General features: G+C 48.3%; 10 protein-coding genes across 10 annotated transcripts; 4 read left to right on the forward strand and 6 right to left on the reverse strand.

Moving 5' to 3' along the window:
• Nucleotides 1-8: 8 nt before the first annotated feature.
• On the reverse strand, nucleotides 9-2,908 carry ONS95_009706 (uncharacterized protein). Its single transcript, XM_058503264.1, has 3 exons — nucleotides 856-2,908; nucleotides 708-806; nucleotides 9-596 (listed from the first exon to the last, which is right to left on the reverse strand). The coding sequence occupies exon 1, from the start codon at nucleotides 2,770-2,772 to the stop codon at nucleotides 1,132-1,134; it is 1,641 nt and encodes a 546-aa protein (XP_058359976.1). The 5' UTR covers nucleotides 2,773-2,908; the 3' UTR covers nucleotides 9-596; nucleotides 708-806; nucleotides 856-1,131.
• Nucleotides 2,909-3,075: 167 nt separating this feature from the next.
• Nucleotides 3,076-4,444, forward strand: ONS95_009707 (uncharacterized protein). Its single transcript, XM_058503265.1, has 2 exons — nucleotides 3,076-3,931; nucleotides 3,980-4,444. The coding sequence occupies exons 1-2, from the start codon at nucleotides 3,577-3,579 to the stop codon at nucleotides 4,387-4,389; spliced, it is 765 nt and encodes a 254-aa protein (XP_058359977.1). The 5' UTR covers nucleotides 3,076-3,576; the 3' UTR covers nucleotides 4,390-4,444.
• Nucleotides 4,445-4,453: 9 nt separating this feature from the next.
• On the forward strand, nucleotides 4,454-6,264 carry AMT16 (Phospho-2-dehydro-3-deoxyheptonate aldolase amt16). Its single transcript, XM_058503266.1, has 4 exons — nucleotides 4,454-4,720; nucleotides 4,792-4,849; nucleotides 4,900-5,802; nucleotides 5,853-6,264. The coding sequence occupies exons 1-4, from the start codon at nucleotides 4,715-4,717 to the stop codon at nucleotides 6,014-6,016; spliced, it is 1,131 nt and encodes a 376-aa protein (XP_058359978.1). The 5' UTR covers nucleotides 4,454-4,714; the 3' UTR covers nucleotides 6,017-6,264.
• A 35-nt stretch (nucleotides 6,265-6,299) lies between these two features.
• ONS95_009709 (uncharacterized protein) lies at nucleotides 6,300-7,183 on the reverse strand (the record flags this gene model as incomplete). Its single annotated transcript, XM_058503267.1, has 3 exons — nucleotides 6,300-6,433; nucleotides 6,484-6,632; nucleotides 6,684-7,183. The coding sequence occupies 3 exons, from the start codon at nucleotides 7,181-7,183 to the stop codon at nucleotides 6,300-6,302; spliced, it is 783 nt and encodes a 260-aa protein (XP_058359979.1).
• Nucleotides 7,184-8,352: 1,169 nt separating this feature from the next.
• On the reverse strand, nucleotides 8,353-10,799 carry ONS95_009710 (uncharacterized protein; the record flags this gene model as incomplete). Its single annotated transcript, XM_058503268.1, has 4 exons — nucleotides 8,353-9,162; nucleotides 9,207-9,322; nucleotides 9,369-10,145; nucleotides 10,193-10,799. 4 exons carry the CDS (start codon nucleotides 10,797-10,799, stop codon nucleotides 8,353-8,355), a joined length of 2,310 nt encoding a protein of 769 aa, XP_058359980.1.
• Nucleotides 10,800-12,121: 1,322 nt separating this feature from the next.
• Nucleotides 12,122-15,199, reverse strand: ONS95_009711 (uncharacterized protein; the record flags this gene model as incomplete). Its single annotated transcript, XM_058503269.1, has 2 exons — nucleotides 12,122-13,025; nucleotides 13,071-15,199. The coding sequence occupies 2 exons, from the start codon at nucleotides 15,197-15,199 to the stop codon at nucleotides 12,122-12,124; spliced, it is 3,033 nt and encodes a 1,010-aa protein (XP_058359981.1).
• Nucleotides 15,200-16,742: 1,543 nt separating this feature from the next.
• On the forward strand, nucleotides 16,743-17,235 carry ONS95_009712 (uncharacterized protein). The gene has a single exon (XM_058503270.1). It carries the CDS (start codon nucleotides 16,858-16,860, stop codon nucleotides 17,083-17,085), a length of 228 nt encoding a protein of 75 aa, XP_058359982.1. The 5' UTR covers nucleotides 16,743-16,857; the 3' UTR covers nucleotides 17,086-17,235.
• Nucleotides 17,236-20,930, reverse strand: KHA1 (K(+)/H(+) antiporter). The gene is made up of 5 exons (XM_058503271.1): nucleotides 20,469-20,930; nucleotides 19,813-20,223; nucleotides 19,405-19,765; nucleotides 19,046-19,353; nucleotides 17,236-18,998 (listed from the first exon to the last, which is right to left on the reverse strand). Exons 1-5 carry the CDS (start codon nucleotides 20,625-20,627, stop codon nucleotides 17,538-17,540), a joined length of 2,700 nt encoding a protein of 899 aa, XP_058359983.1. The 5' UTR covers nucleotides 20,628-20,930; the 3' UTR covers nucleotides 17,236-17,537.
• Nucleotides 20,931-21,042: 112 nt separating this feature from the next.
• On the forward strand, nucleotides 21,043-22,921 carry ONS95_009714 (uncharacterized protein; the record flags this gene model as incomplete). Its single annotated transcript, XM_058503272.1, has 2 exons — nucleotides 21,043-22,269; nucleotides 22,328-22,921. Exons 1-2 carry the CDS (start codon nucleotides 21,802-21,804, stop codon nucleotides 22,919-22,921), a joined length of 1,062 nt encoding a protein of 353 aa, XP_058359984.1. The 5' UTR covers nucleotides 21,043-21,801.
• Nucleotides 22,922-23,107: 186 nt separating this feature from the next.
• MTD1 (NAD-dependent 5,10-methylenetetrahydrafolate dehydrogenase) lies at nucleotides 23,108-24,464 on the reverse strand (the record flags this gene model as incomplete). The annotated part of the gene is made up of 3 exons (XM_058503273.1): nucleotides 23,108-23,143; nucleotides 23,218-23,950; nucleotides 24,226-24,464. The coding sequence occupies 3 exons, from the start codon at nucleotides 24,462-24,464 to the stop codon at nucleotides 23,108-23,110; spliced, it is 1,008 nt and encodes a 335-aa protein (XP_058359985.1).
• Nucleotides 24,465-25,274: the final 810 nt, after the last annotated feature.

The raw sequence follows: 25,274 nt of genomic DNA on the forward strand, positions 1-25,274 counted from the left end.
TATGTTTTCTACTCCTTTGTCCCGAGACCGTCTAGAATGATACTTCTATGGTTGCGAAACAGCCTTAACAGTAGCCCCCAAATCCTTAAGCGAAAAACCATCAACTCCTTATTTGCTAACTGCTCTAACTTAGGCAACTTTCCCTTCAAATCATCGTTGAAAGTAGAGTAATCACGTTTGGCTAGCTTTTCGGCTGTAATCTTTTAATTGTCGCTTAACATCTTCTTTACAATAGTCTGCTTCTTTCTGGCGTGGCTGCGCGGTCCTACCACCTCACTTGCGGCAGCTGAGAGATCAATACACTAAGCAATTGGATACTGGAGTGATAAGAAATAATAATAATTGACGGATGCGAAGAGGGGTCACGACGGATAGCCGGGCAGTTGAGTGGAGTGCTGGACAGAGGAGGCGAGGTCTCGGTTTGATAGTATGATTGATGCGATTGACTGATGGAAAGGGGAGTGTGGTGAAGTAGGGTGGGAATAGAGGTTAACAGTTATGTATCTCGCATTTAGTTCGGTACTTTTAGTAGGTGCTGTGAGGTGCGCAGCGGCGTTGTATTGTAAGATGAGCCTCAGGTAATCCTATTTCCATCACTAACTGTATCAGTACTCAAGTCGTAGGATCAAATGCTTTTAAATGAGAGCTAGCTGTCGTGTAAATGTGGCTCAAGTTACTCGTTAGCTGACCAGTGGTGAGCTTCCTACCTTAATATCGCTATATCCGGTTTGCGTGCAGGCAACTTTCACTGTCGTGGCTTTCCATATCTATAGAAGTCAAGAACGTGCGATTGGAGCAAATTTCGCCTCATACGTAAGTACCTAGACCTATAGAACGGTAGTCGGAGATAATTACCTTATACTCAGAACCGTGTTTACTGTGTGCTAGCGGCCTTCGATCTACTGGCTCTGAGGCGCAGTCTAGGGCGCAGTTCTGAGTGTGACAGCACAACGAAGATTCATTAGTAGCTACAATACAAAGTAGAAAAGACAGCAAGAGGAAGAGGTTCCTAAGGAGCCTCGAGTATAAGTAGGAGAGATGCGGCCGCTAGCGAACTAGCATAGGTTCGCCGTATGACTCTATACACTTTCCCTAGAGTAATACATCCTATTTACAAATAAGAGCAAGGGACTACAATACCCAGATTCTTTCTCTCCTCTCTCTCTCTCTCTCCTTCTTCTCCCTCTGTTGTCTCCTTATCACGCCACCGGCAGCTGCACCTGCTGCATACCCTCCCAGGTGTGCCCAATGATCTACAGCAATCATAGTAACCTTTCTTCCTTTCCACACAGCAAAAACATCTGTGCTAACCATTAACCCTAAAAGCATAAGCGACGAAATTGACGGCCAATCCTTGGGTGGGAAGACACCAAAAAGTGTGACTTTATCATCACTATTTAGTAAGAGATATGTCGCGACAAGACCACAGATAGCACCTGAAGCGCCGAGGGACGATGTTACAAAGTTGTTACGTAAGACCCAGGAGGCAAGAGAGACAAAGCTAGCAAATACGCCAGCGGAGAGATAGATAGCTATGAAATTCGCGCGACCAATCTCGTCATGTAAACGTACGCCTACAAACCATAGTACGACCATGTTCACAGAGAAATGCCCGATGGTCTGGTGCGAGAAGATGTTACCGATCACAGCGAGGGCGCGAGGATAGCCGGGGAGAGCGAGAAAGTACTTGTTGAGGACACGGAAGGCGGGGGGGATACGCCAGGCGCCGAGGATGATAGTATTAAGAAGAATGATGCTGATCACTGTTGCAGCGGATGGGGGCATGTCTGGCCATGCCCTGGACTCTCTTCGGGGTGGCGTATAGACTGTTGTAAAGATTACAGAGCCGACGATGACAGCAAGTGCAAGTAGTCCTGATGGCCAGAGACGTTCCCATTTGGTCATTTCTGGTGGTGTATCTGGCGCAACCTTTGCCCGCTCGATATAGTACTTCAGACGAGGGTTCTCGCCTGGCCGTCTGAGCTCCACCTGAGATTGAGGACGGATTGTTTGTAATGTGCCAGTATTCTGTCTGATCTCATCTGCTTGGCTCAGCCGCTCCTTCTTAGCCTTCTCCTTGACATCAAGCTTTGCCTCTTTAGCTCTCCGTACCTGATCAATGACGCTGTCTCCATAGACATTACCGCCACCAGAATTAGGCTGGTAGAGGCCCAGTCTCTCAGTATCAGAGACAATATCCTGTTCCATCTCTGCCAATTCCTTCTCTGCCCTCAGGCCAGCACACTCAATCTCGTTGACCGGAACATTTTTCCTAAGCCATTTCAACCCAGTCTCAATGGCCTTTGCTTCGTATGTACTGCTCGTATATGAGGGATCTCCTAATGTGCCTGCAACTCTCCTGCCATGTAGAACCCGTAGCATTCGATTCGCAGTATCCGGATCGATCATCTTCTTCCCGAAGACAGCATGCGTCTCTTCCCTTGAAAGGTCTTTAATCCGGAATTTAAGTCCATCTTCATCCATATAGTCTACTGGGAGACTGTCGAAATGCCGAATTATCCGTTGCGTTGCAAACGACCTGATTGCTACTGGAAGTCTGAAGGCTGCATTGGAGTACTGCCATGGCTTTGTCGCCCTTTGCCCCCCAAGTCTGGTTTCTTTGCTTTTAACAGGTACCGACGAAACGGAGTGTGTCCAAATAGAGGTTTGCGCGAGCCGTGCAGTGAGGCTGTCTATGTTAAGGCATGGTCGGAGAACGCTTCGAGGATGCAAACACGAAGCTCGCGTGCTTACTATCCAAACAGGATTCATCGTAGTCGAATGCTATTGTAACATGGTAAACGAGGGAAGCCGCAATTGCTGATCTCACTGTACAGCCAGCTGAGGAGTGGGATGGAGGTTGGATCAAGGTGAACGATCATCAAAAAAATTGTGCACAGACTCATTATTTGTTTACCGGTACGATACTGGACGATACCAATACGTACCCATGCAGACTTCCCCTGCTGCCAAGGGACTTCGGTGTTCTGCACGTGCCCTACCGGTAGCCTGGCTGCCTGGCCCGCTTCAAGACGGGACCACAACTCGCACCCCTGCAACCGCCGCGAGGCTGACATAGCATCGCGCTAGCATCGCGCCCTCCCCTCCATTGCTCATCACCTCAACTTGCCTCGTCTTTGTTTTCTTTCCAGTCTGGCTACTGTACCTTCTCTGTTATTTTCCAAACAATTGTCATGGACAGACAGGTTATTCTACCACCTCGGACAGCTATACAGCCAAATTCTCGATCTCCTCCTCCAACTCCAGAGGTAACTCGAAGAATCGCAAGTTGGGCCCTCCTCTCATTATCGCAAATCTAACAGAGGACAGGAAGAGAATAGACTCAAAGCCAAAGCTATTCGTGAGCGTCATCTTGCTGAAGAAGCTGCCTCCCAATCTGCATCTTCTGGAAATACTTCTGCTGCCACTAGTCAGAAACGCAATCATGCCTTGATCTCCTCTGATAACCCCTCAACTGGTCGTGATCTCAGAACCCACCGCGATGCGCGAGATGCCCACGATGTTATACTGCCTGCTCGGAAGTTCAAGAAATATGTCGACCACGACTTTAGCAAGATGACAGACACTAAGGGTGGTTTCTTGAATGCTGACGATGATCCATTCAACAAGGCTATGCATGCGTCTAGTAACAAGGAGGAGAAGCCTGCGCATATGACTTTAAAAGAGTGGGAACGACACCAGTTGCTTAAGAATCTACGGAGAAGAAAAGAAGGGCCTTTTGAGCCTGGCTTGGGACTTGGTGCGCGGGAGCAGGGCAAGAAGTGCTCAGATTGTGGAAGCCTTGAGATTGACTGGACCTGGGACGAGGTGTTTGGTGTACAAGTCTGTGCGAGATGCAAGGAAAAGAATGACCAGAAGTACAGTCTTCTAACCAAGACTGAGTGCAAGACGGATTATATGTTAACGGAGCGTAGGAATACCTTCTTACTAACCCAGGTCTTAGCTAATATGTTAGCAGCTGAACTTAATGACAATGAGCTTCTCCCTCGTCTTTTGAAACCAAATCCTCACAAAGCTCATTGGCACGACATGAGCCTCTTCTTACGATTTCAAGTCGAAGCATATGCTATCAAGACGAAATGGGGATCTGCTGAAGCTATGGATGCCGAGTTTGATAGAAGACAAGCTGGGAAGCAAATACAGAGAGGTAAGAAGTTTAAGAAGGGCTTAGTTGAGCTTGAGAAGAAGACAAGAGGAGAGTCTATGTTGAGAAGGAAGAGAGAGAAGAACAAGGAAGCAAAGTTTGGCGATCAGATAGATGACAGTAAGCACGTCCATACGTTTGGCATTGGTCTTGAAGGCTCGGATGGTGCAACTATTAGGGCTTGTATAGAGTGTGGCCATGAGATCGAAGAGCTTATCATGTGAAAGGTGGAGAGGACAAAACCTATGGTTTTTTAGATATTGAATTGAACTTTGGAACTATTAGTCTCTTAAGTTCAAGTTTATAGAATGTAAGGAGCCGAAGATAGTAAGAGCTAATCAACAGAAACAAGAGGCAAGCCGATATACGGCCCACTTAAGCCGGCGCCACATCGGTAAAAGACCCCACCAAAGCTGGAGAGCACCACTCAAGGAATCGAGTCATTGTTCTCCCCCGCCATTTACAACAACAAAGCACATTTTTACTGCTTCGCTGCTCCTTTAACACCAAATTCTTCACTGCTAGAGAGAGCTTGATCAGACTTACATTATGTCAGTACGTACAATCGAAATTGATGCCCTAGTTTGGTGCGGGGCATAGAAACGAACTTTCTGACTCACTTGCAGACTTACCACATCACAAACCCTAATGTGGGTAACAAGGAGGATACTGAGGATTGGCGCAGTATGTTTCCATCTGAGAATGTGGAAATGTACCTAATTGATACTACACAGTTCGAGGATATAACCCTCTCACACCTCCTGATCTCCTCCAACACGAAATTCCCCAAACACCCAAATCAAAAGAGACTGTGGTTACAGGACGAAACGAAGCAGTTGAGGTAGTCACAGGCAAAGATACCAATAGACGTCTACTAGTCATCATCGGCCCCTGTTCGATCCACGACCCAGCCGCTGCTCTCGAATACTGTGATCGATTGGTGGCCCTCAAGCAGAAATACAAAGATGATCTCCTGATTGTTATGCGCTCCTACCTTGAGAAGCCTCGTACAACTGTTGGCTGGAAGGGGTTGATTAACGACCCTGATATCGACAACAGCTTCAAGATCAATAAGGGCTTGAGGACTAGCAGACAATTGTTTGTGGATTTGACATCGAAGGGCATGCCGCTTGCAAGTGAGATGCTAGATACTATTTCGCCACAATTCCTCGCTGATTTGTTGAGCGTTGGCGCTGTTGGTGCAAGGACTACGGAGTCACAATTACACCGCGAGTTGGCAAGTGGTCTGAGTTTCCCAGTGGGCTTCAAGAACGGGACAGATGGTACACTTAGTGTTGCTATTGATGCAATTGGAGCTGTTAAACACCCACATCACTTCTTGTCAGTTACAAAACCCGGTGTCGTGGCTATTGTTGGCACAGTAGGAAATGAGGACTGCTTTGTTATTCTCAGAGGCGGTACTAAGGGCACGAACTATGATGCGGAGAGTATCAAAGAGGCAAAAGCGGCGCTGAAGAAGGCCGGTGTTCGCGAGAGACTGATGGTCGACTGCAGTCACGGCAACTCGTTAAAGAATCACAAGAACCAGCCAAAGGTTGCAGCAGTAATTGCTGAGCAGATTGCAAATGGAGAGGATGGGATTATGGGTGTGATGATTGAAAGCAATATCCACGAGGGTCAGTTTATTGACGAGTTTTAGAAGAATATGGCTAACTCGTCTATTCAGGCGCACAAAAGGTGCCTAAGGAGGGCAAAGCTGGTCTCAAGTATGGTGTTAGTATCACAGATGCTTGCATTGGATGGGAAGACACAGAGTCAGTACTTGAGATATTAGCAAAAGCTGTTGCTCAGAGACGCGAGGCAGCTAAGGGATCAAACGGGCATGCTTGATCTTACTGCATTCAGTAGATACCCTTGGGTTTTCGTAGCAATCTCTCCAATACTGTCACGACAAAGGCTCAGTTAAGATTGGTAATACTTTGTATTCTGAAGAAGACGAACGTCGATAAAAAGAGGTTCGCAGGAGAGCCACTGCTCAGTCGGCTCGCCAAGGCTCGCTCGAGTTTTGACGAGCGAGCCTTTGAGCGTTAGAAGGATATTATTCCGAATCATCGTAGTGCCAGAACAATAACAAATCTTGTTGAATGTTTATAAACCCGGAATCTAGGACTATCTATATTTTCTGTTTAGCAACCTCGTGCACACTAGTCTTGCCGGCCACTATTTCTTTCACAGTAGCTAGAATCTGCGAAAAGTCTTGAAACGTGGTGTACGGAACACTCTCCTTCTCACAGTACGTGACAAGATCTATGTCACTATCAGTATCAACTTCAAGTAAATCAAGGTCTAGAGCATACCTTTACCGGCCTTCGCGAAGAGCAAATCAGTCTCCTTGGCAGCGGAAAGATCCGATACTCCGTCTCCAGCATAGAATAAGACAGGCCTCTCGTCAGCAGGAAGGGCTGCATATGGGCGGATTGCTAACGACTTGTCATGACCGAAGGAGCTACAAATGGAGGTCAGAGAATATTCACAAAAAGCCGTTTAAGCGACTGACCTGTCATCCCGGTATATGATTTTCCAACCACCTTCATCCCCAAGTGTCTTTCCTGGCCGTGCCGCAACATCATTGCTCAAAATTGGCAATTTGCTTGCCTCCTCCTCCCCCAAAAGATGGCCTAGTAAAGCTCGGATAATAGGCTCTATACCACCGCTTAACACAACAACAGGAATATTGTTGGCGTGAGCGAACGTGTAGAACTCCCGGAATCCCTGGTCTAGAGTGATGTTCTCTAACAGAGCAGCGATGCACTGCTCCCAAGGAAGCTTCACGCTATCTAGCAGCTCCTCGAATCCATCACGGAAAGTCTGCCGGCCGAATAATATGTCGTCGAATACCAGCTTTCGTCTAGCAGGCCCAACGCCGAATTGTTCTATCATGAAATCATTGCTGTCTTGCTGTGTGATAGTGCCGTCAAAGTCGGTGAAGAAGATGAAGCGAGGATTGGTTTTGAGAATTGGGAGCTGAGAGCCTGCTGGTTCTTGGCCGTTAATCATTCTCTAAATTCCGAATGATCTTAGGTAAAGCTTGATGGAATAACAGCGTTAAGTCTGTCCGTTTGACCCGGGCGACTAAATATCCCGAATAGATGCCCTCGTATCTCACTAAAGAGAGCTTTCAAATTGAAGGTGGGGTGGAATGCTACAGGACTGCGATGGCCACCGATTCGTCGACGGCGCGAGAACAACGACACACCGAGATGACCTCTCAGATACGGAGTTTACTGTTCTGCTATAAGAGGTTTCGGAGTCCAATAGAAGCTCGAATTCGGGTCATGATGTCGTGAAGCAAGAGAACAAAATCTGAAAAGAGCCTGAGGAAGAGCCATTTTAGCATGGCCCGTGCTACTGTACGTGCAGCATTGACCCGAACAGATGAATCTCTTCTCTTCCATCTTACGACTGGACTCCAGCTACGGTTAGCCCGAGATATGAGGATATATGAGGATATATGAACATTATCCACGGCATTTAGCTTCGAAGAACTAAGGGCTGATGGGGACAGCGGAGTGATTAAAACGAACGGAAGCTTACAATTCTTGCTCGACGCGTCGCCCCGTTGTGCTCTTGTACACACCCAGGTCAGCATATTTCCATGGTCTCGAAACCGCCTTGTGAAGTGTGTGTTCAGCACTGCAGCTTGCTTTTTCCGGAACGCCCGACTAGAAATCATGTGGCAGAAGCTCTGGAAGGTCAATGATCCGCCGCCGAATAATAATAGGGAGAATTGCAGAAGCTACTCGGCCTGGGGTTAATGCATGGCTCTGTTAAGTACAGTACGGAGTAGGTTCGGCCTCCTTTTGCTAGGTCTACCCAGACGCCTCTTGATACAAGAACAGCGCGTAATGGCGCGGCGGCGGCATTCGAGGCTTTGGAGAAGATATTTTCTGTCTATTTGCTGAAATCAAGCTGGAATTGGTTCCACAGATCGTCAGCTTTATCTCGCTGTCTGGTGTTGAATCGAACAGTGGCTAGCGTAAGTTCTCTATTGACGCGCCCTGGGGTGTGTTGCGAAACGTCAGCATTCAAGCTAACCGAGAATCGGCCTCCCATGACAGACTCCATTCCTTTGATTTATTTGTCTATTCATGGAACTCGCGCCCAATCCCCAAAGTTGGAAAATTGGTCTAATTATCAACATCCTCACATCAGGATCTACAACCTCTTCAACCTACAGTCAGAGTAGCATTGGCCCTGAAGTCCGCACTCGAACTCCCAACAAACACCGTGAAATCACCCGGCTCTACTATATACTTCATTTTAATATCCCACAGACCAAGTTTCTCGATATCCAATGGAATCTTCACCGTCACAGACTTGCCAGCTTTGACCATCACTTTGGAGAAACCCTTGAGCTGAATATTCGGTACCACAACCGAAGCAACCAAGTCTTTGACATACAGCTGAACGACTTCCTTCCCGTCTCTGGTCGAGTTATTCGTGATCTTCACAGTAGCAGTGATTGAATCCGTGGCCGAAACAATTGTCTTGGACAGTTTGAAGTCCGAGAATACAAAGCTAGAGTACGATTTTCCGTATCCGAACTCGTACAACGGCATCGGTGTGTTCAGAACGTACGAAGATCCAAATTGCAGAGTCCCGTTTGAAAATTCCTTTCCGGGAGAACTTCCACGTCCACTATTCAGGTAGTCGTAATAGATGGGTAGTGTACCAACATCGTGAGGGAACCCGACAGACAGCTTTCCGCTTGGGTTGACAGATCCGAAGAGGATATCAGCCAGCGCGTTTCCACCTTCTTCAGATGGATAGAATTGTTGAACCAATGCAGAAGCTTCCGTGGAGATCCAGGATTCTGTAATCGGTTTGCCGGATGAGAACACGACGACGGTAGGTTTGCCGGTGTCGATTATCGCTTTGACAAGATGGGGCATGGCACCGACCAAATTCAGTGAAGACAGATCGATGTGCTCACCGGTGGTGGCGTTCAATCCTTGCCACAGTTGGACTTGATCACGCTGAATAATTTAGTTGAGAACTCAAATAGGATAGTCCTACTGACCGACCAAGTTCCGACCACCACGACAGTGACATCTGCAGCAGAAGCAACCTGGACTGCCTCATCAAATCCAGACTGGTCATTGGACCACCGCTCGCATCCTTTCGCATAGGTTACAACTACTTAGTCAGCCATGTTTTCAATATACACCAGACCTGAGCTCACCTCCTTTGCTTGCAGCCTTGATCCCATCTAATGGTGTGACGCCTCTGTATTGACTACCATTCACGACATAGTCTCCGTAGTTCATGTATCCATGAGCCATAGGCCCGATGACCGCGACCTTAGCGTTCTTCGACAGAGGCAGAACATTATTATGATTCTCAAGAAGGACAATTGACTCGGCATCGAGCTCCCTGGCGAGGGCAATATTCTCCTTGGTGTGAATCTTGGAAGCTGCCTTATTGGCTGGAACCCCAAGATAGGGGTTCTCGAACAGACCTTGAGCAAACTTGGCCCTGAGCAAGCGGGAAACTGCCGTATCAACAGTCTCAATACTCAACCTTCCATCCTTGATCAACTTCGGAATAGTGGCAAAGTTATATGATCCTCCACCCATCTCAACGTCATTACCAGCGGGAAGAGCGTACAGCGTGACGGCTTCTTTATCAATTGGCTTCTCCTGGCACATCTTGAATGCTGCGCAGATACGATCAGTTCCGCCTGCATCGCTGGAAACCCAGTACTTGTAGCCCCACTCATTTCTCAAGATATCTGTCAAGACGTGCTGGCTAGCAACGAGAGGAACGCCGTCGAAATCCGAGTACGATGACATGATGGCCCATACACCGGCATCGATGATCTGGCGCTTGTATGATGGAAGATATGTTGTGCGGAGCTCTCTTTCGCCGTAGTGAGATGGACCGACGTTGAGACCCTGCTCTGGAGTTCCGAATCCAGCGAAGTGCTTCACCATTGCACTCACATTTCCGCTCTGCATACCTGATTTTTGATGAGCAGCATTCTTCGCCCTGGATCAAGTTACTTACCAGTGATGTATGAATAGCCCATTTCGCCGGAAAGAAATCCATCTTCACTAAACGTCTCTTCCACACGTCCCCATCTCAGCTCCCTCGCCAGATCTCCAAGAGGGGCAAAGATCTGGTTCACACCAAGAGCAAGTGCCTCCTGAGCAATCGCAGAACCCATCTTCTTGATCAGATCTGGATTCCAAGAGCATCCTTGAGCAATCGGGGAGTTGAATATCGTTGCATTGCCAATGAGAAAGCCATGAATACCCTCACTTTGCACCAACGCAGGTATGCCAAGAGTGGTGTTGTGTACCAGATAGTCCTGGGCTTTCTTCACGCCTTCAGCAATCCACTGTTGAGGCACTGGGTATCCGACATAGAATTGACCAGCTCTCGTGGCCATGTTCCAGACGAGACCGGTGGCATTGAATGCATTGGTAGTGGTGTTGATCCAGTTCGAGATGTCGCCTTGGATGAGTTGTGCTGTTTTATCCTCAATCGTCATTCGAGAGAGTAAATCTGCCACTCTGTCATCGACACTGGCTTTCGGATCTTTGTACAATGGCTTGACATCTGCTGCCATAGCCACTGAGAGAACGGCGCATCCTGCAAATAGGTACTTCATCGTGAAAGTCTTCGATATTCAGACCGATCCTGGGAAAGGTGCTTGAAAGTCGGCTCTTCAGCTCATTATATTCTGGTCCCCTTCCCCTTCCCCTTCCCAAGAAACCCCTCCTACCCAGCTGCATAGAGTCGGTCATCTCGCATTTCCAACCTGCAAGATGACCATTCAAGAAGCGACCTACCTGTCACTATCCTTGTCCTTCATCACAATAGAGTTATGAAGTTCCTATCGAACGGATATTAAACTAGGGGAATCCCCGCAAACGCCTTCGGAATCTAGGAGAGATCGGCCCGTGGCACGGGTACCTGTGTTCAACAGCAGTTTCCCGTCCAGGTCTACGGAGATTTTGAAGATCATACGATAACAAAATTCACTCGTGGAAGCTTTCCTACTGTACCTGGTACCTCCGTTTAAAAAGTCGGAAGAATATTTCTGCGGTGGTATTATCCTTTTTACCTACCCCCTCCTGCCCACGTCCCTGAGTGGGTCGAGACCTGGGGCTCCAAGCGGGCCAATGAGATGGGTGGACAATGTCAATACCCCTCATCCTGGACATTTATCCAGTGCAAAATGTTGGTGAAGTCCTAAAAGTCTGTATTGTGTCTTGGTGATACCTTTTCACTTTCCAAGAACATGACTCAGGAGAGCCGAGAGCGCGCCCCTCCAAAAGATCATCCCATCGGAGCTGCAAATGCGAGTAATCAGGCAAAAGACAAAATTGGATCTGTAGTGTACTGAGGTTCGAAACGCATAGCGGACGCGTCTTTACACTCCATCATGGATTCTCAAGATTGATTCCTCATGCCTGCTCCATCAAATACTATGCATGTCAGATGACTTCCCAACGAGAGTCTTGATGACCAAGCCAGTAACCCCAAAGGACGTCGGATCAATGCACTTCCCATTTCTAGGTAGACCCTGGACAGCAACTAAGTCTTACAAGCTTGTGGATCCCCATCTTTCCATATATCGCGGGAGGAAGACTGGGCATTGATAGGGGCGAGGCGAGTTCACGCCTCGAGAATCGCTACGGATGACATCTTGCCACCTCCAAATCCCAGCTGCTGTGAGTGAGACTTGTAGATTGAGCCGCAAGATATTTCCCCAGTTCTAGGACACATGTAGTAGACAGCTCGAGATATCAAATCAACCCAGAAAAGTATAGAAATCAACATCAAGGGAAGAGCTTGTCAAACCATCAACAGTGATAGATTGCAGAAAATTTATCATCCCATTGGTATATATGCACCTATCCAACTCCTCCGGCTCCTCCCATGCCGCACCAAACGCCCAGGCATCGCCTACCCAAGCCAGTTCCCCTCTCACCACGTGTCCGGGCCAAAATGCTGACCCTCAGGCACAACCTTCCACGGACACGCATTCCAATCACACCCCCTCTTATAGATCTCCGTCCCCCACCATTTAAACCCCTCCATCAAGCCCGGGTACACGAACCCAAAAAACACAGTTACTAGTCCGAACGCAAGGCCCGAATCCAAAGCCGCACTAAGCGTCATAGTATATTTCGCCCACCAAGCTCCCGCACGCCTACGAATCACGTAATTGAAGAGGTAGCAGACGAGGGCCCAAACCGAGAAGTTGAGACCCGTAGCAGGCGGGATCCAGCTGAGTGAGCCAAACAGGACAGGGAGGTTTATCTTGCGGACGATGTTCCCCTTCTTGTTTCTTGCGTAGAGCCAGAGGATGATCGGGGCGACGGCACCGATTGGGAAGCACCAGACGAGAGCATGGTAGGTTGCGTTCCGGCCGAAGAACTCCTTGGGCCCGACGACGCCCCAGAGGATGCTGCCGTTGAAGTGGACGCGCGCGATAGGGCAGACGAAGCCGTTCACGGCGTTGGGGGTGCAGATGCGGGGAACGTTGGCGAACATCCAGTTGAGGACTATGATCTGGGTGATGGATGAGATGACTGTGGCGGCCATTTGGACGGAGAAGAGGATGCGGGGTGGGATCTTCATGTAGTGGCCGAGTTTGAGATCGGCTGAGAACTTGATGCCTTGTGCGGATGAGATGTAGCCGTATGTGACGAAGACCATGTTTGCTACCGGTCTGCCGGGGAAGACGGCTCCACAGACAAGTTGGCAGATGAGGTAGATACTGCTTTGTTGATTGGTGATGGCCATAACGATGCCGATCGGGATGAAGAGAATGGAACATATGCCCAGAGCAAGGAGTAGTCCATACCATGGAAGATGCACGGGGTAACTAGACAGAGTCAGCTCAGCATCTCTCAACCAGCCAAACACTCACTATTCAACTACAAACATGCCCACGGCGGTCATGCTCACGAATGTGACCAAGTACCAGCTCATTGGTGCATCGTTGTATCTTTTCATCAATCGGTTGTGGACGTCCTCCTGGCTGATGATGTTTTCCATGTTTGAATCGGATCGTCTCAATCGTCCACCATCTACCGCATTCAATGGCGTGTATGCTGTCTTTGTCTCTCCGCCTACTTCTTTCAAAGATCTTGACCACTGCCTCCAGATATCCTTCCCATGCCAACAAGCAGTATGCGTGAGGAGAGACGCCAGAGCAGCGAACTGCAGCCCATAGCTCAGAACATATGTGATGGGCAGATACACCCTGCTATATTTATGATATGCCTCGCTATCGAACAGAAAATCCGGCGTCAAGATCTTGCTGACATCGTAAATCTTCCCCGTATTGTCAAAGACAGCCGAAGAAAGAATCGGCATGTACGAAGAGAAGAACAGATTCTTGTAATATGCAATAGGAGCCAGAACCCACATGACAATCACAAGACCACCAACTACATTCATAGCAGCCCAGAAAGGAGTGAGGAGTGGAGATCCGATATAGGCAATCTGCGCCCAATCAAACGTGACGGGGAATAGTCCAAGGCCAGAAGCCACACCGAACAAATTCGCAACCACCACATTTTTCGGGAAGAACCAGGTGACAACGCTGAAATAACTCAGTGCTGGCATGAGGAGTCCTGGAAGAAAGTAGAATGCAAAGGATGAAGCCCAGACGATAAAGAAGAACTTCCACCGACTGATCTTCCATCCATTGGCAACTGTATTCTCCTCCTTGTGGAGTGTTGTGAACATAGCCGCAGACATCAAAGTTCCAGGCCATATCATCCCCCCTGGTCGTACCAAGAACCTCCTCGTCAATCCAGCAAATGTATATCCAAGAATCTGGGTCGACAAGATCAGAAGGAGCTGATATGTGATACTGACTTCCTGATTGTAAAAATGCGTCTGTTCGACAATGACATCAGTAGCAAATGCAAACCCAAAAGAAACATTGCTGCTGATGTAAACACAGCTATGCTCCTTCTCATTCCACCTACCCTGGCCGAGCCATATCCTGGCTCTCTTCAAAGCCCCTTTGTGTTCATAATTCGTGTCCGTGTCGGCAACCCTGAAGCCGTCTAAAAACTCCTCGGCGGGGTCATCTCGTCGTTTGAAAAGTCGGTCCCATAATAGACCGAGGGGATGTACAAGTAACAATGCAATGACTGGTGTAATCGAGACGCTGGGGTATCGTAATGAAAAGAAAAGATTGGTTGAAGATCCGAGAATGGCAAATAATAGGGACAATAGCCACATGCGCGGGGTATTGATGGAGAGGGCAGTATTGTCTACCGCAGACACAGACGCTCGAACTTGGGGGTATGGAGAGTTATCCGGAGGATCCTCTTCATTCGTCGTAGAGGCATCGTCTATAGCTTCTTCGTCTGACGAATCCGTAGAGTCCTGTTCTGTATTCGGAATTGGGATTCCTTTCTTCGCCAGCCTGCTCTCCAGCGGCACATCCTCGTCATCAGTCGAGCTTCTCTGCCTAGCATTTGAAGGTCTCCTCCGTGTAGAATCTCCCGACCTAGACCCCAGAGTCCCCGAACTTATAGTATTCCTCAGCCTGGACTCCTTCCTTCTGCCCTCCTTCCTGCTTATATCCACGTCGTCCTCGTCGCTATTCTCTGTCGACGCCCCAATCGGCACTGCTCCGTACGAGCCTGTGCCGAAGCCTGGCGCAGACCGTAGTAGGAGAGGTGCTTTGGACATCAGTCCTGCGAGTCTGCGGAAGGGTCCTATGGATTCGGTATCGTTGTTTGCAATCTCATCCTCGGCACTGTCTCGAATGTGCTGTCGGAGGAGGGCGCCTGTTGATTCGGGGTCGAGCTCCTCGTCCTCTTCGTCGGCATCCCCGTGAGATCTCGAGGGCGGATGCGGAGTGAGAGTAGAGAGTGGGATATCTCTGCTTTCTATAATCGTGGAGCAGCCAGAGACATGACTGGTGTGACTGTGAGTAGAAGTGGGAGTGGGAGTGGGAGTGGGAGAGTGAGAGTGAGCTGAGAAATCGGGCGTAGTTGAAGACGAGGGGGGCAGCCCGCGGGATGGCATCTGCATGCAGATGGGCGTAACCTTGAACTACTGTAGGCAGGTCCCAAGATGTACTCGATCAGGTTACAGTGCAAGTTACAGGTGTACTGTAGCACAGTGCAGCAGTGCAGCAGCGCAGCAGTGCATTAGTAGGGTAGTGGAGTGAAGTTGCACCTGTCTGACAGGTTTTGATCTGCCTGGCTGTTCTGGGACGGAATTGATAGTGATTGGGTCGGTCCATGGTTGGAGCAAGATGGAGCGATGGAGGGGCTGGAACCGGGAGCCGAAGAGGTCTGGCCAGTGGCCTGCCTATGCGGTGGGCGGTGGGCGGGGGCGGTGGGCGTGGGGGAGAGTGACAGCCTGACAGGGCGACTCGGCGGTCCTGGATGTGGACGCAGTCACTCACTACTGTACCTTCGTACTGTACAGGGTTCGACAGGGTCTGGTTGGCTGCTGGATAGCGGCTGATCGACTTTTCACAGCTCTACTAACTTACCTACTGTGCGCAACACCTCAAGACTCCTGGAACTTCAACTTCACCTTCAACTTTGGCCTCTTCGTTTGTGGTTCGATTTTTGAGAATTTCGGTGAAACGCTGTCAATTATCAAATAATAATCAACCTGACAACTCTGCAGAATCTGTCCGCCGTCTGCAGACTGCATCACGCACGCAGCGCGGGAAGTATAAATATAAATCGTCCCGGGGCCTGGCTGCCGCTGCCTGGTCAAGCTGGTCTACTTATCATCTAACTTATTATCCTGAGTCGCAGGCATGAAAATCTACTGTACTATTCTCTGTCTTGAATTGAAGTCTTGATCATCATCACCACCACCCCACCCAGTCGAGCCAGTGACACCACCCTCGCCACTGGTAGTACTTGCACTGCGGTACGTACTGTAGTCTGTACCTACCTAGTGCCTTACCTAGGTACTGTTCAGTACAGTATCACAGCGGTCCCTCCCACGCCCAGCCGCTGAGAATACGGTTAGCGTAATACTCTGTTCAGGGGACGTGGAAGATCAAACAGTTGTAAAGAATAGTACTTTTGAATCTTAGCGGGAGTTATGCAATCTACCAGCATCTTCAAGAGAGCCAGAGAAGTGGAACATTGATACCTTTAAGATTTTTGATACCACTTGTATGATCGACCAGATGGATAAGGTATGTTAGTGCGAGTGGAGCATTATTATTCCGAAATGATGCACAACATGTACAGTATGTCATCGGCGACCTCTCCTTTCCTCCCGTCTCCAGGGTATCCTCGTATCATTTTGTCGTGGAGGCTTTCAATTAATGTATGCCCCGGGCGTGCGATCCGTTTGGTAGAGAAGGAAGAAAAAGACAGTGAATTCCTCTTCATGGCTCTTTGCGTCAAAACACACAAAGGGCTGTTGGAATGAGGATGTAAAAGCGGCAGCAGAATGTCTCCAGTAGTCCCGGACAAGAAGTCAAAGGCTCATGTAAGCTACATCATGTGACATGGCTCTTTCAGCTGCGCCACACCAGCAGTGTCTTTGCCACCTGTGGCTTAAAACCGCTTCTTCTCCTTTTCCTTCTCCTTCTCCTTCATCGTTTCCTATCAAACTAACCACACACACACAGTCCAACTCATACCTGATTATCTTATCTCATCCAAATCAAATCAATAAACTCATATCCCTCCCAAAAAGAATAAAAAAAAAAAATGTCAGCCCCATACCAACCAAAGACCGAGCTCCCCTCCAAGTCCACCACTAACACGCAAACGGAGTCCAACGACGACACGACTACTACCACTGCTGCTCAGAACGGCCAAAACAGTAGCAGCAGCAGCAGCAAGACGCAGAAAACAGAAGCAGAGGAGGAGGCAGCTGATAGGCTGTATGAGGAGAGGATTGAGGAGGAGTATGCTAAGAGGGAAGGTGGTGCTTGAGCCGTGCTTATTACGTTGATGGATGGAGAAGTGGGAGGAATCGGCATGACTGTTTGAAAATCAGTTGATTCTCCTAGACATTAGAGATGTATTATTGCGATGATGTGCTTGAAATATCTGCGTCTTAGATATTTGTACCGATAAATATACTGTAATTGTTTGAATCCCCTAATAAGTAATACTGTGACTCTCTCTCTCAGTGATGTACCCAGAATCATTATCCGACTCCCCAGCATGCATGTCATATGCGAAGCTCAAAGGCTTGTATGAATTCCAAAATATCCCGTTCTATCCAAGGTAGCTTGATAGATGCAGTAATCCATGTAAATCTGGTGGCTACCCAATAGCCATATCCAGCCAAGCCAAAACACCAGTCGATACCCATTTCAAATCCTAACCCAATATCACACCTCAAACGAACGCCGTATCCATCACTGTAAATCCACATATATCTAAGAGTCCTGGGCACTTGCACCAGCTTTGATAACCAACACACTGCCTCTGACACCTCCGGAAATGATGGCCTCGGCAATATGGCCCAATGTCCTCCGCATTTCGTAGTTGTTAACATGGAAGTTCTCTATGACGCGTGAATGTTTGCCCCTGCCAACTACAATGAGATCACCTGCGTTCTTCGGCGACTGTCCAATCTCCTGTCTCGCGTGGTTCAGACAGTCCGTGATTGGAGTTGTGGTAGCGATGTCCACAAAAACAACCCGACTGGTAAGCGACGCCGATAAGGAGTCACGGAGTGTATGCAAGAGGGCCACATCTTGAGCTGCAGTTGCGTACATGGTCTCGGTATCAACTCTCTCAGCAATGGTGAGCTTTGAAGAGTTTGAAGGCCCTGATGCTTGAGCTGTTTGGTATGTGACCTCTGGGGTCTTTTCGTTTCCGGATTGAATTGGTGTGTTGAAGTGTACGACGGTGACAGTAACGTTGCTGTTCTGTGCAAGTTGAAGCACAAAGCGCAGCGCCACGCGATCATCGGCTCCACCAAAGAATGGGAAGTAGACGTGATGGCTGCGATCTGCGATAGGAGATGTTGTTGACTCGCGGTGACTGCGCAAACTAAGACCGCTGAGGGTTCGGGCAAGTCTAGGCTCTGGGGCTGTCGATGGACCACCAAAGCCACGATTGTAAAAGACTGCAGTGTTGCATGTTGCGGTCTCTAGTGTTTTCTGAATAAAGGCATCTTGAACACTGGCCGAAAGAGAGTCATTGACTGTGCCAAACTCGGTCGAGCTATCAGAGTTGTTCCAGGGAATTAAAACAAGATCCGAAGAATGATCCGAGGCTTGTCCAATCAATGTCTCTGCATAAGAATCCTCGGGAACGATGGATACGTCTCCTGAAACTGCGACATTGTTGAGCTGAGCAAAGGTTCGGAATGCATTGACGACAGGATCTCTACGACCATAGTCATCAAGCTCGGAACTTTGCATGACTGAGGACGTTCGCTCTGTGAGCTCCAAGATCCGTACACCGTGGACCTCAAGTGGTCGTTTCGATATAACGACCGATGTAGAGTCTGAGCTCTCGCCCTCCGGTACTGTTGCAAGTTCCGTCTTAGCCTTGTGGATCTTCGTGCTGACGGTGGCTCTGTCACCACCTAGAAGCGCAATGAAGGTGAATAAACTGGGCAAGCTGTCGAGTCTGAGATAAACAAGCAATTTGCGGACTTGGTTGTTTCGAAGTTTCTCGACGGATTCCTTGGGTGTATCGTTGTCTGGCGTCAAGCGATTTCCATCCCAGTCAATTTCTCCTCTCTTCCAAGCCTCGAGTTTCTTTTGGTACCATGGTGGGTATAGAGCGAGGACAAGTGGTGTAGTTGCGACGGTAGTGACGAGAGCCATGACAACGAACATAGTGAATGTTCTTGTTGATAGAATTTTCGCTTGGAGACCAATGTTCTGTTTGTGTCAGCGACTACTTTTTCATTTAGGTAAAGACCACTTACAAGGACAATAAGTTCCACGAGACCTTTGCAACTCATCAAACATCCAATTGTAAGGCTCTCCCTCCAAACAAGCTTGTTCGCTCGTGCAGCAAGAGTTCCCCCAATAATCTTACCAGCAAAAGCAATCGCAATAACTCCAATAACGTATCCCCATGTGATGCCATCGTTTAACAATCCTAGATTGGTGCCAAGACCGGATAGGGCAAAATAAAGTGGCAGAAATAAAACAGATACCAGATCCTCAACCTTTTCTGTAAGTTTGATCGCAAATCCACCGTCATGGGGACAGATGAGTCCGACTAAGAAAGCTGGAATAAATTGTTAGCAGCTAAAGCTAAACAGTCTTGTTATGTACTTGCCTCCAAAAATAGCATGAACTCCAATGATTTGTGTGAACCAGGATGATGTCAAAACCAAAAGAATTGTGACCGCCATCATTCCCTGTGTTGGGCCATTCTGGATGCTTCCGGAACGGCGCAGAAAATACATGAACACCGGTCGAATGGCGTAAACAAGGAACAAAATCCATCCTACAGCAGCTAGTAAGACATAGAGCGCTGCAATACCAGAACCGTTGTTAACAAGTGCAACGCATAGAGCGAGGAGAATCCAGCCAACGACATCATTTCCAACACCTGCAGCCAGAACCGTGACACCGACTGCAGTACTGAGGAGCTTCAATTCTGTGAGAATACGGCAAAGGACGGGAAAGGCAGTGATCTATGGCTTGTTAGCCTCAATAATGTCGGTTCTTGTAAACCACTCACAGATAATGCCGTTCCAATAAACAGCATATATACACCAAAGCTGATCTCCACAATCCCTTCATCGGTTCTGAATTGGTGGTACAGGCCGTATGCAATCCCACACCCAAGACCGAAAGGAAGGGCCATTCCAGCCAATCCAACGCTCAGTGCTACACGCCAATTGGTAATAAACATACGCATATTCACTTCCAGGCCAACCAGGAACAAGAACAAGATCAATCCCAGATTAGCCACCAAATTCAAGCCTGCCATAGACGCTTGTGGGAATATGGCATCCTTGAAACCGGGTATTCGCATCATCACCGAGGGACCGAGTATAACTCCACCAATGACTTCTGCGATGACTCGAGGTTGTCGGAGTTTGGCGAGGGGGAAATGGAGGATACGACAGAAAATGATGATAATCCCTGCCTGCAAGAAGTATTAGCCTCTGCTTGCCCAGTTTCCATGTGCCGCTGCGTAGATCGTCCGGAACGACCGCATACGATATCCAAGATCCTGCAGAGCAACTGTATGTATACGGAATGCGAGCAGTCAAGCTACACAGTTCCGCAGACTCTGGGTCGACGGGTGTTTGCAGCACTGAACCGGATTGACGGGATTTACCCATGTGCTTTATTCTCCGGCTCTGGGGAGAAAGGAACTGGCATCCTTACCTGGATAATGAACAGGACGATTGGATTTTTGGCATCGTAGGTGGTGGGATTGAGCCCCTCAATTACTCCTCCTTGGGGAACTGCGCGATTGCCAGTTGGTGAGGCAGAGGCAGCGGAAGCCACAGTCCTCGATGCCGTTGCTAGAATAGAGGACGACATGATGGTGGCAGATGCGTTTCTTCGGTGGGACAGCGTTTATTTTCTGGTCACGCCAGATGCCGCGTAGAAGAGACTGACTCGGGGGATGGATACTTATGTAGGACGCAACATGATCAGATGGCACTGAGGTCAGACATGTGTGATGCGGGAGGAAGGGAGGAAGGGAGGGGAGGTTTGACGGTGAAGGTCCTTGGCGTGTGGGTGACAAGAAAGTTGGGGCAGCTTGGGGTTCTTGGGGTCGGGTTGTCTTTGAGGCTGTGGCGGGGGATGAACCATGGAGCCATGCGAGCCAAGCTAGAGGGGTGGGCGCTAGGGAATCGATTAAAGGGTCATGAGGCTATAAAGGCGTTGGCAGCACGCTGATTACCTAAGGGTCTGCGTCCGGGTCTGCGTCTGGGCATGGCACTAGATAACGGCCTGTTCTTCCAGTTATACTCAATTCTCTTTTCTCTCCCTATCATTCAGTGGCACAGTCACGGAATTCGCATACTTGACTAGGAAGTACAGGGCATGAGCTGTATTGAATGCTTCAGAAACCCTCTGGTCAAGGTCTTCAAGTATCACTCATCTCGTGTAGGACATTATCGACAATCTGTAACCATTAATGCTAATGCCCGACTTGGAAGGCAGTATAGCAATCGAAACATTCTCCCTTCAGGTATGCATATGTGGGAGGCAAGGCACTTACAGTATCTTCCTTATAAACACTAAGGTTGCAAAAGAATACATAGGTTATTCCGTGGTACATGCATAACGTAAACTCACCAAACGATTGTTCCTAAGAGGGCGGTTAGCGTTACCTCTAAACTTCCGTCCTAGGAGAAATCATCTCATAAGGTAGTCAGTCAAGTCAAATCGTCCGAGCTCTTTCTCGTACCTGTTCTGTTAGGGGACCAGGGGACTAATCACAGCTTAGCATAGCCTTAGTCAGCGGCCTTCTTTGGAACGTAGTTTACCTAGCAATAGACAGTGGACACAGACTTCCCACAATATCAACTTGATACCCATGACACGTTTCATCTGCTCTGGCTAGCTATTGAACACCTTTTTCCTCCTTCTTCTTTTCTTCTGCTTCTTCTTCTTCTGATCTCTCAGATCTCCATTAATTTACTATAATTACGTTGTACATGCCACTAATTTCTATCAACTTCGACACTCGATCAGCAAATCCAAGATGTCCTCCCGATTACCTCCCTCTAGAGAGCTCTCCTGGGCCAAGCCTCTCTCTATCGACCTCATCCTCAAAGTCTTGAACGTGACTTTCCTCCACCCCTTCGTAGCTTGGATGGTCCCGCTCTGCATGCGCGCGCAAGCCATGTCGTGGACCGCGACCGCGATGCAAGTCTCCATCAGCTACGCAAGTCTGCTCACAGCGCTATACTTCCTCGGCGTCTTGAATAGACAGATCGCGTACTCGAAGCCGCGGAAAGTGGATTTCTCCGAAGAGGTCATTGTTGTTACGGGCGGTGCGAGTGGGCTGGGCCTGCTGATCGCAGAGGTATACGGCATGCGAGGCGCGACAGTGGCGGTTCTTGATGTTAAGGACTTGGAGGCTGGCGAGGCGAGGGGAGTGTCTGTGTACAATTGTGATGTTGGGGATAAAGATCAGGTTGCGAAGGTTGCGCTGGAAATTGAGAGGGATGTGAGTAGCTTTATCTACTCAAGAGTACATTACATGGTTACTGAGAAGGAGAAAATAGCTCGGAACCCCTACAATTCTAATCAACAACGCTGCAATCGTCAACGGCAAACCCCTACTCGACCTCTCAACCGATGAAATCGACCGCACATTCCGCGTTAATGTCCTCTCCCACTTTTACACTATTAAAGCCTTCCTCCCAGGCATGATTCGCGCAAAGACTGGTACAATCGTCACAATATCCAGCGTTCTAGGTCAACTAGGCGCCTCTTCTCTGTCTGATTATACAGCATCAAAAGCAGGAATCACGGCACTGCATAAATCTCTGACTGCGGAGTTAATAGACAATCCAGAGATTAAGACGATACTAGTTTCTCCCGGACAGCTCAGTACACCACTTTTCGATGGCGTGAAGACGCCGAACTCGTTCTTAGCACCATTATTGGAGCCAGTAGATGTGGCGAAGGAGGTCATTGCTGCGATTGATTCGGGAAGTAGTGCAGTGCTAGCAATGCCGTTGTATGCTAGGTGGATTGATTGGATGAATGTCCTGCCTGTTGGGGTGCAGAGCATTGTAAGGAAGCTAGCAGGCGTGGACTCTGCTATGAAAGGGTTTGTAGGGAGGAGTGTAAGAGAGAAGGAGAGCTTGATTTGAGATTTTAGTACTTAGAAGTAGGCTGAGAGGCTACGGAAACAGACTTCTGAGAACTCCAAGTTAGCAAAACCAGCTTGTATACCTTTCGGAACACTTGCCTAAGCTTGACTTGAGGCTCTTGGGTTCGAGCCAGGTAAGGACTTCTCCTATGAACTTGAAGTTTCCAGATCTCCTTACCCTTAATTCCTAAGGTTTATTCACTACGTTATCCTTAGAAAGCCTCTACACACAGGGTAATGATTAGCTCGATGTCACACTTTAATTCGAGTAAAAGAGAAACGATTTCAATAACTTACTAAAAGATTCCTGAGCAAAACAGCAATAGTGACCTTTCCAATCGCCGGTACATATATACTAGCATGTTCCTTTACTGCTGCAGTATCGAAATTCTTCTCGCTAGAGAAATTGATGCAGACAGCTCCGTCTCTGATCTTATTTGAGTCTACCTTGTAATTTTTACCTGGTACACCGCTGATCACAACATCGCTTAATGCTAGACACCGCTCTAATTCCCAGCCCTCTTTTGGATGGACCTCATGCTTGTGGTTCTTGATTCCAGTGCCGCGAGTGAAAAGCTGGACGCCATCCAGGTCGACTGAGTAGACATTCGCTCCGTCATTCGCGAGGAGAGCAGCTAATGGCCTGCCAACAACCTCGGAGCGATTGATTACAGTGACAGTCTTTCCAAACAGCCGGTTTCCATACGGGATAACAGTGTTGTATATTTGCAAGTGCTCAAGGACCTTGACAACCGCTAGAGGTGTGCATGGTAAGATCGACTTGTGCTGATTTGTAGGAGGGTCAAGGAATCGGATGTTCTGATACATATTAAATACGTATGTGTGAGAAAGACCTTCGACATCCTTCGCAGGGGAGACGAGCTGTTGGATGTAGTAATCTTGTCGTGAGGGACTCGGGAAGATAGGGTAGTAGACGATGATGCCGTGGACTGAGGGGTCCGCGTTTGCAGCTAGAATTGCTTCTTCGACGTCCTCCTTTGAGATACTACGGATTTCGAAAAGAAAGCCACTGGAAGTTGTCAGCAAGCTGATTTATTCATCTTCGGCTAGACAACAAAAAACCATCCGAAGTAAGCGACTAAAAGAACGAAAAGGATGTACGCTTCGATCTGCGAGGCAGATTCAGAAGATCCAAATAAAGGCTTTCACACTTGCGAACACTCCTATGCTATTTTATGTGGCCCTCGGCTGTCATTCCCTGAAGTAGGTCTTCCGTCTTTTACACCTGTTTATAATCCTTTTTATTTGGCAAACAGACTAAGCCACAGAATCGTTGAGACTCACTTCTCTTTGCAAGTTTTGGCCGAGTACTCAGCATACACTTGAGCAGCAGGATCCTCGTTTGCAAGGAACCCAACCAACTTCGGCTTGAAGTCCAGCTCTGTCAGCCCTTGTGCCACCTCTCCAAGCAAGCTCTTTGCAATTGTGTTCGCTAGGACGACTTTACAGGTTGGAACTGCTGATGGCGGGGTAGTGGTCTCGACAACAGGAGGTATCGTAGGGGTCGCAGATTCGACAGACATCTTGGGAAGCTGATGGGAACTGTATGTGGTGTAGCGCAAGGGACTGACTTGCTGTTTGAGAGGTCAGTGCTAGGGCGGTAGCAGGAGAGTTACTTGTTTTGAATCATCGGAGGTGGATGATAAAGTCTCAAGCAAAATTTCCCACAGTATCAAGCGATAAGGATAAAGGGTTAGTGACAACCCCACCACACCACCCCACTAGCGCCTCGAGTTCTTCAACACAGGCTAAGAACAGAACAAAGGCGCGCAAGAGTCGACACAGGCGAGACAGGACAACTTAGTGACTAAGGTTCTTAGGCTGAGTTTTAATTAGCTCCACAAGAGACCAGCACCAACGTCACAACATCAATACTTCTTAGCTGCCATGTCTGATTTCCCTAAGGACGTCCAGCACTCTTGCCAGGTAGCCGTATGGCCAGTGGGAAGAATCGATAGTGAGTAAGGGCGTAGCTGAGGTTGCACTATCAGGGGCTACCTACACACTCTCCGGTCTACGATATTATCCACACACCAAACAAGCGAGAACGCAGAAATCCGACGAGAGACTTGCTTTTGACCGCGCGATAAAATACATATTAACAGAGCAAAACTCATGAAAATAATATCATTCTGTTCAGAGGAAGCAATTATATCATTTCATCCTTTTTGAAGGGTAATTTGTCAGAATTTTTATCGTATATCTGCTATTATTTACAGGTGCTGATTTTGGTGAGCGGATAAAAACGTAGACCAGGAGACACTCTTGTTCTGTCAGTAAGGAATGCACCTTACCCCGGAATCAGTATCGCTGAATCTACAGAAACAAAAATT

The sequence above is a fragment of the Cadophora gregata genome (assembly GCF_030347475.1).
Source record: "Cadophora gregata isolate MNR1 chromosome Unknown scaffold_4, whole genome shotgun sequence".
NCBI classification, from domain to species: domain Eukaryota; kingdom Fungi; phylum Ascomycota; class Leotiomycetes; order Helotiales; family Ploettnerulaceae; genus Cadophora; species Cadophora gregata.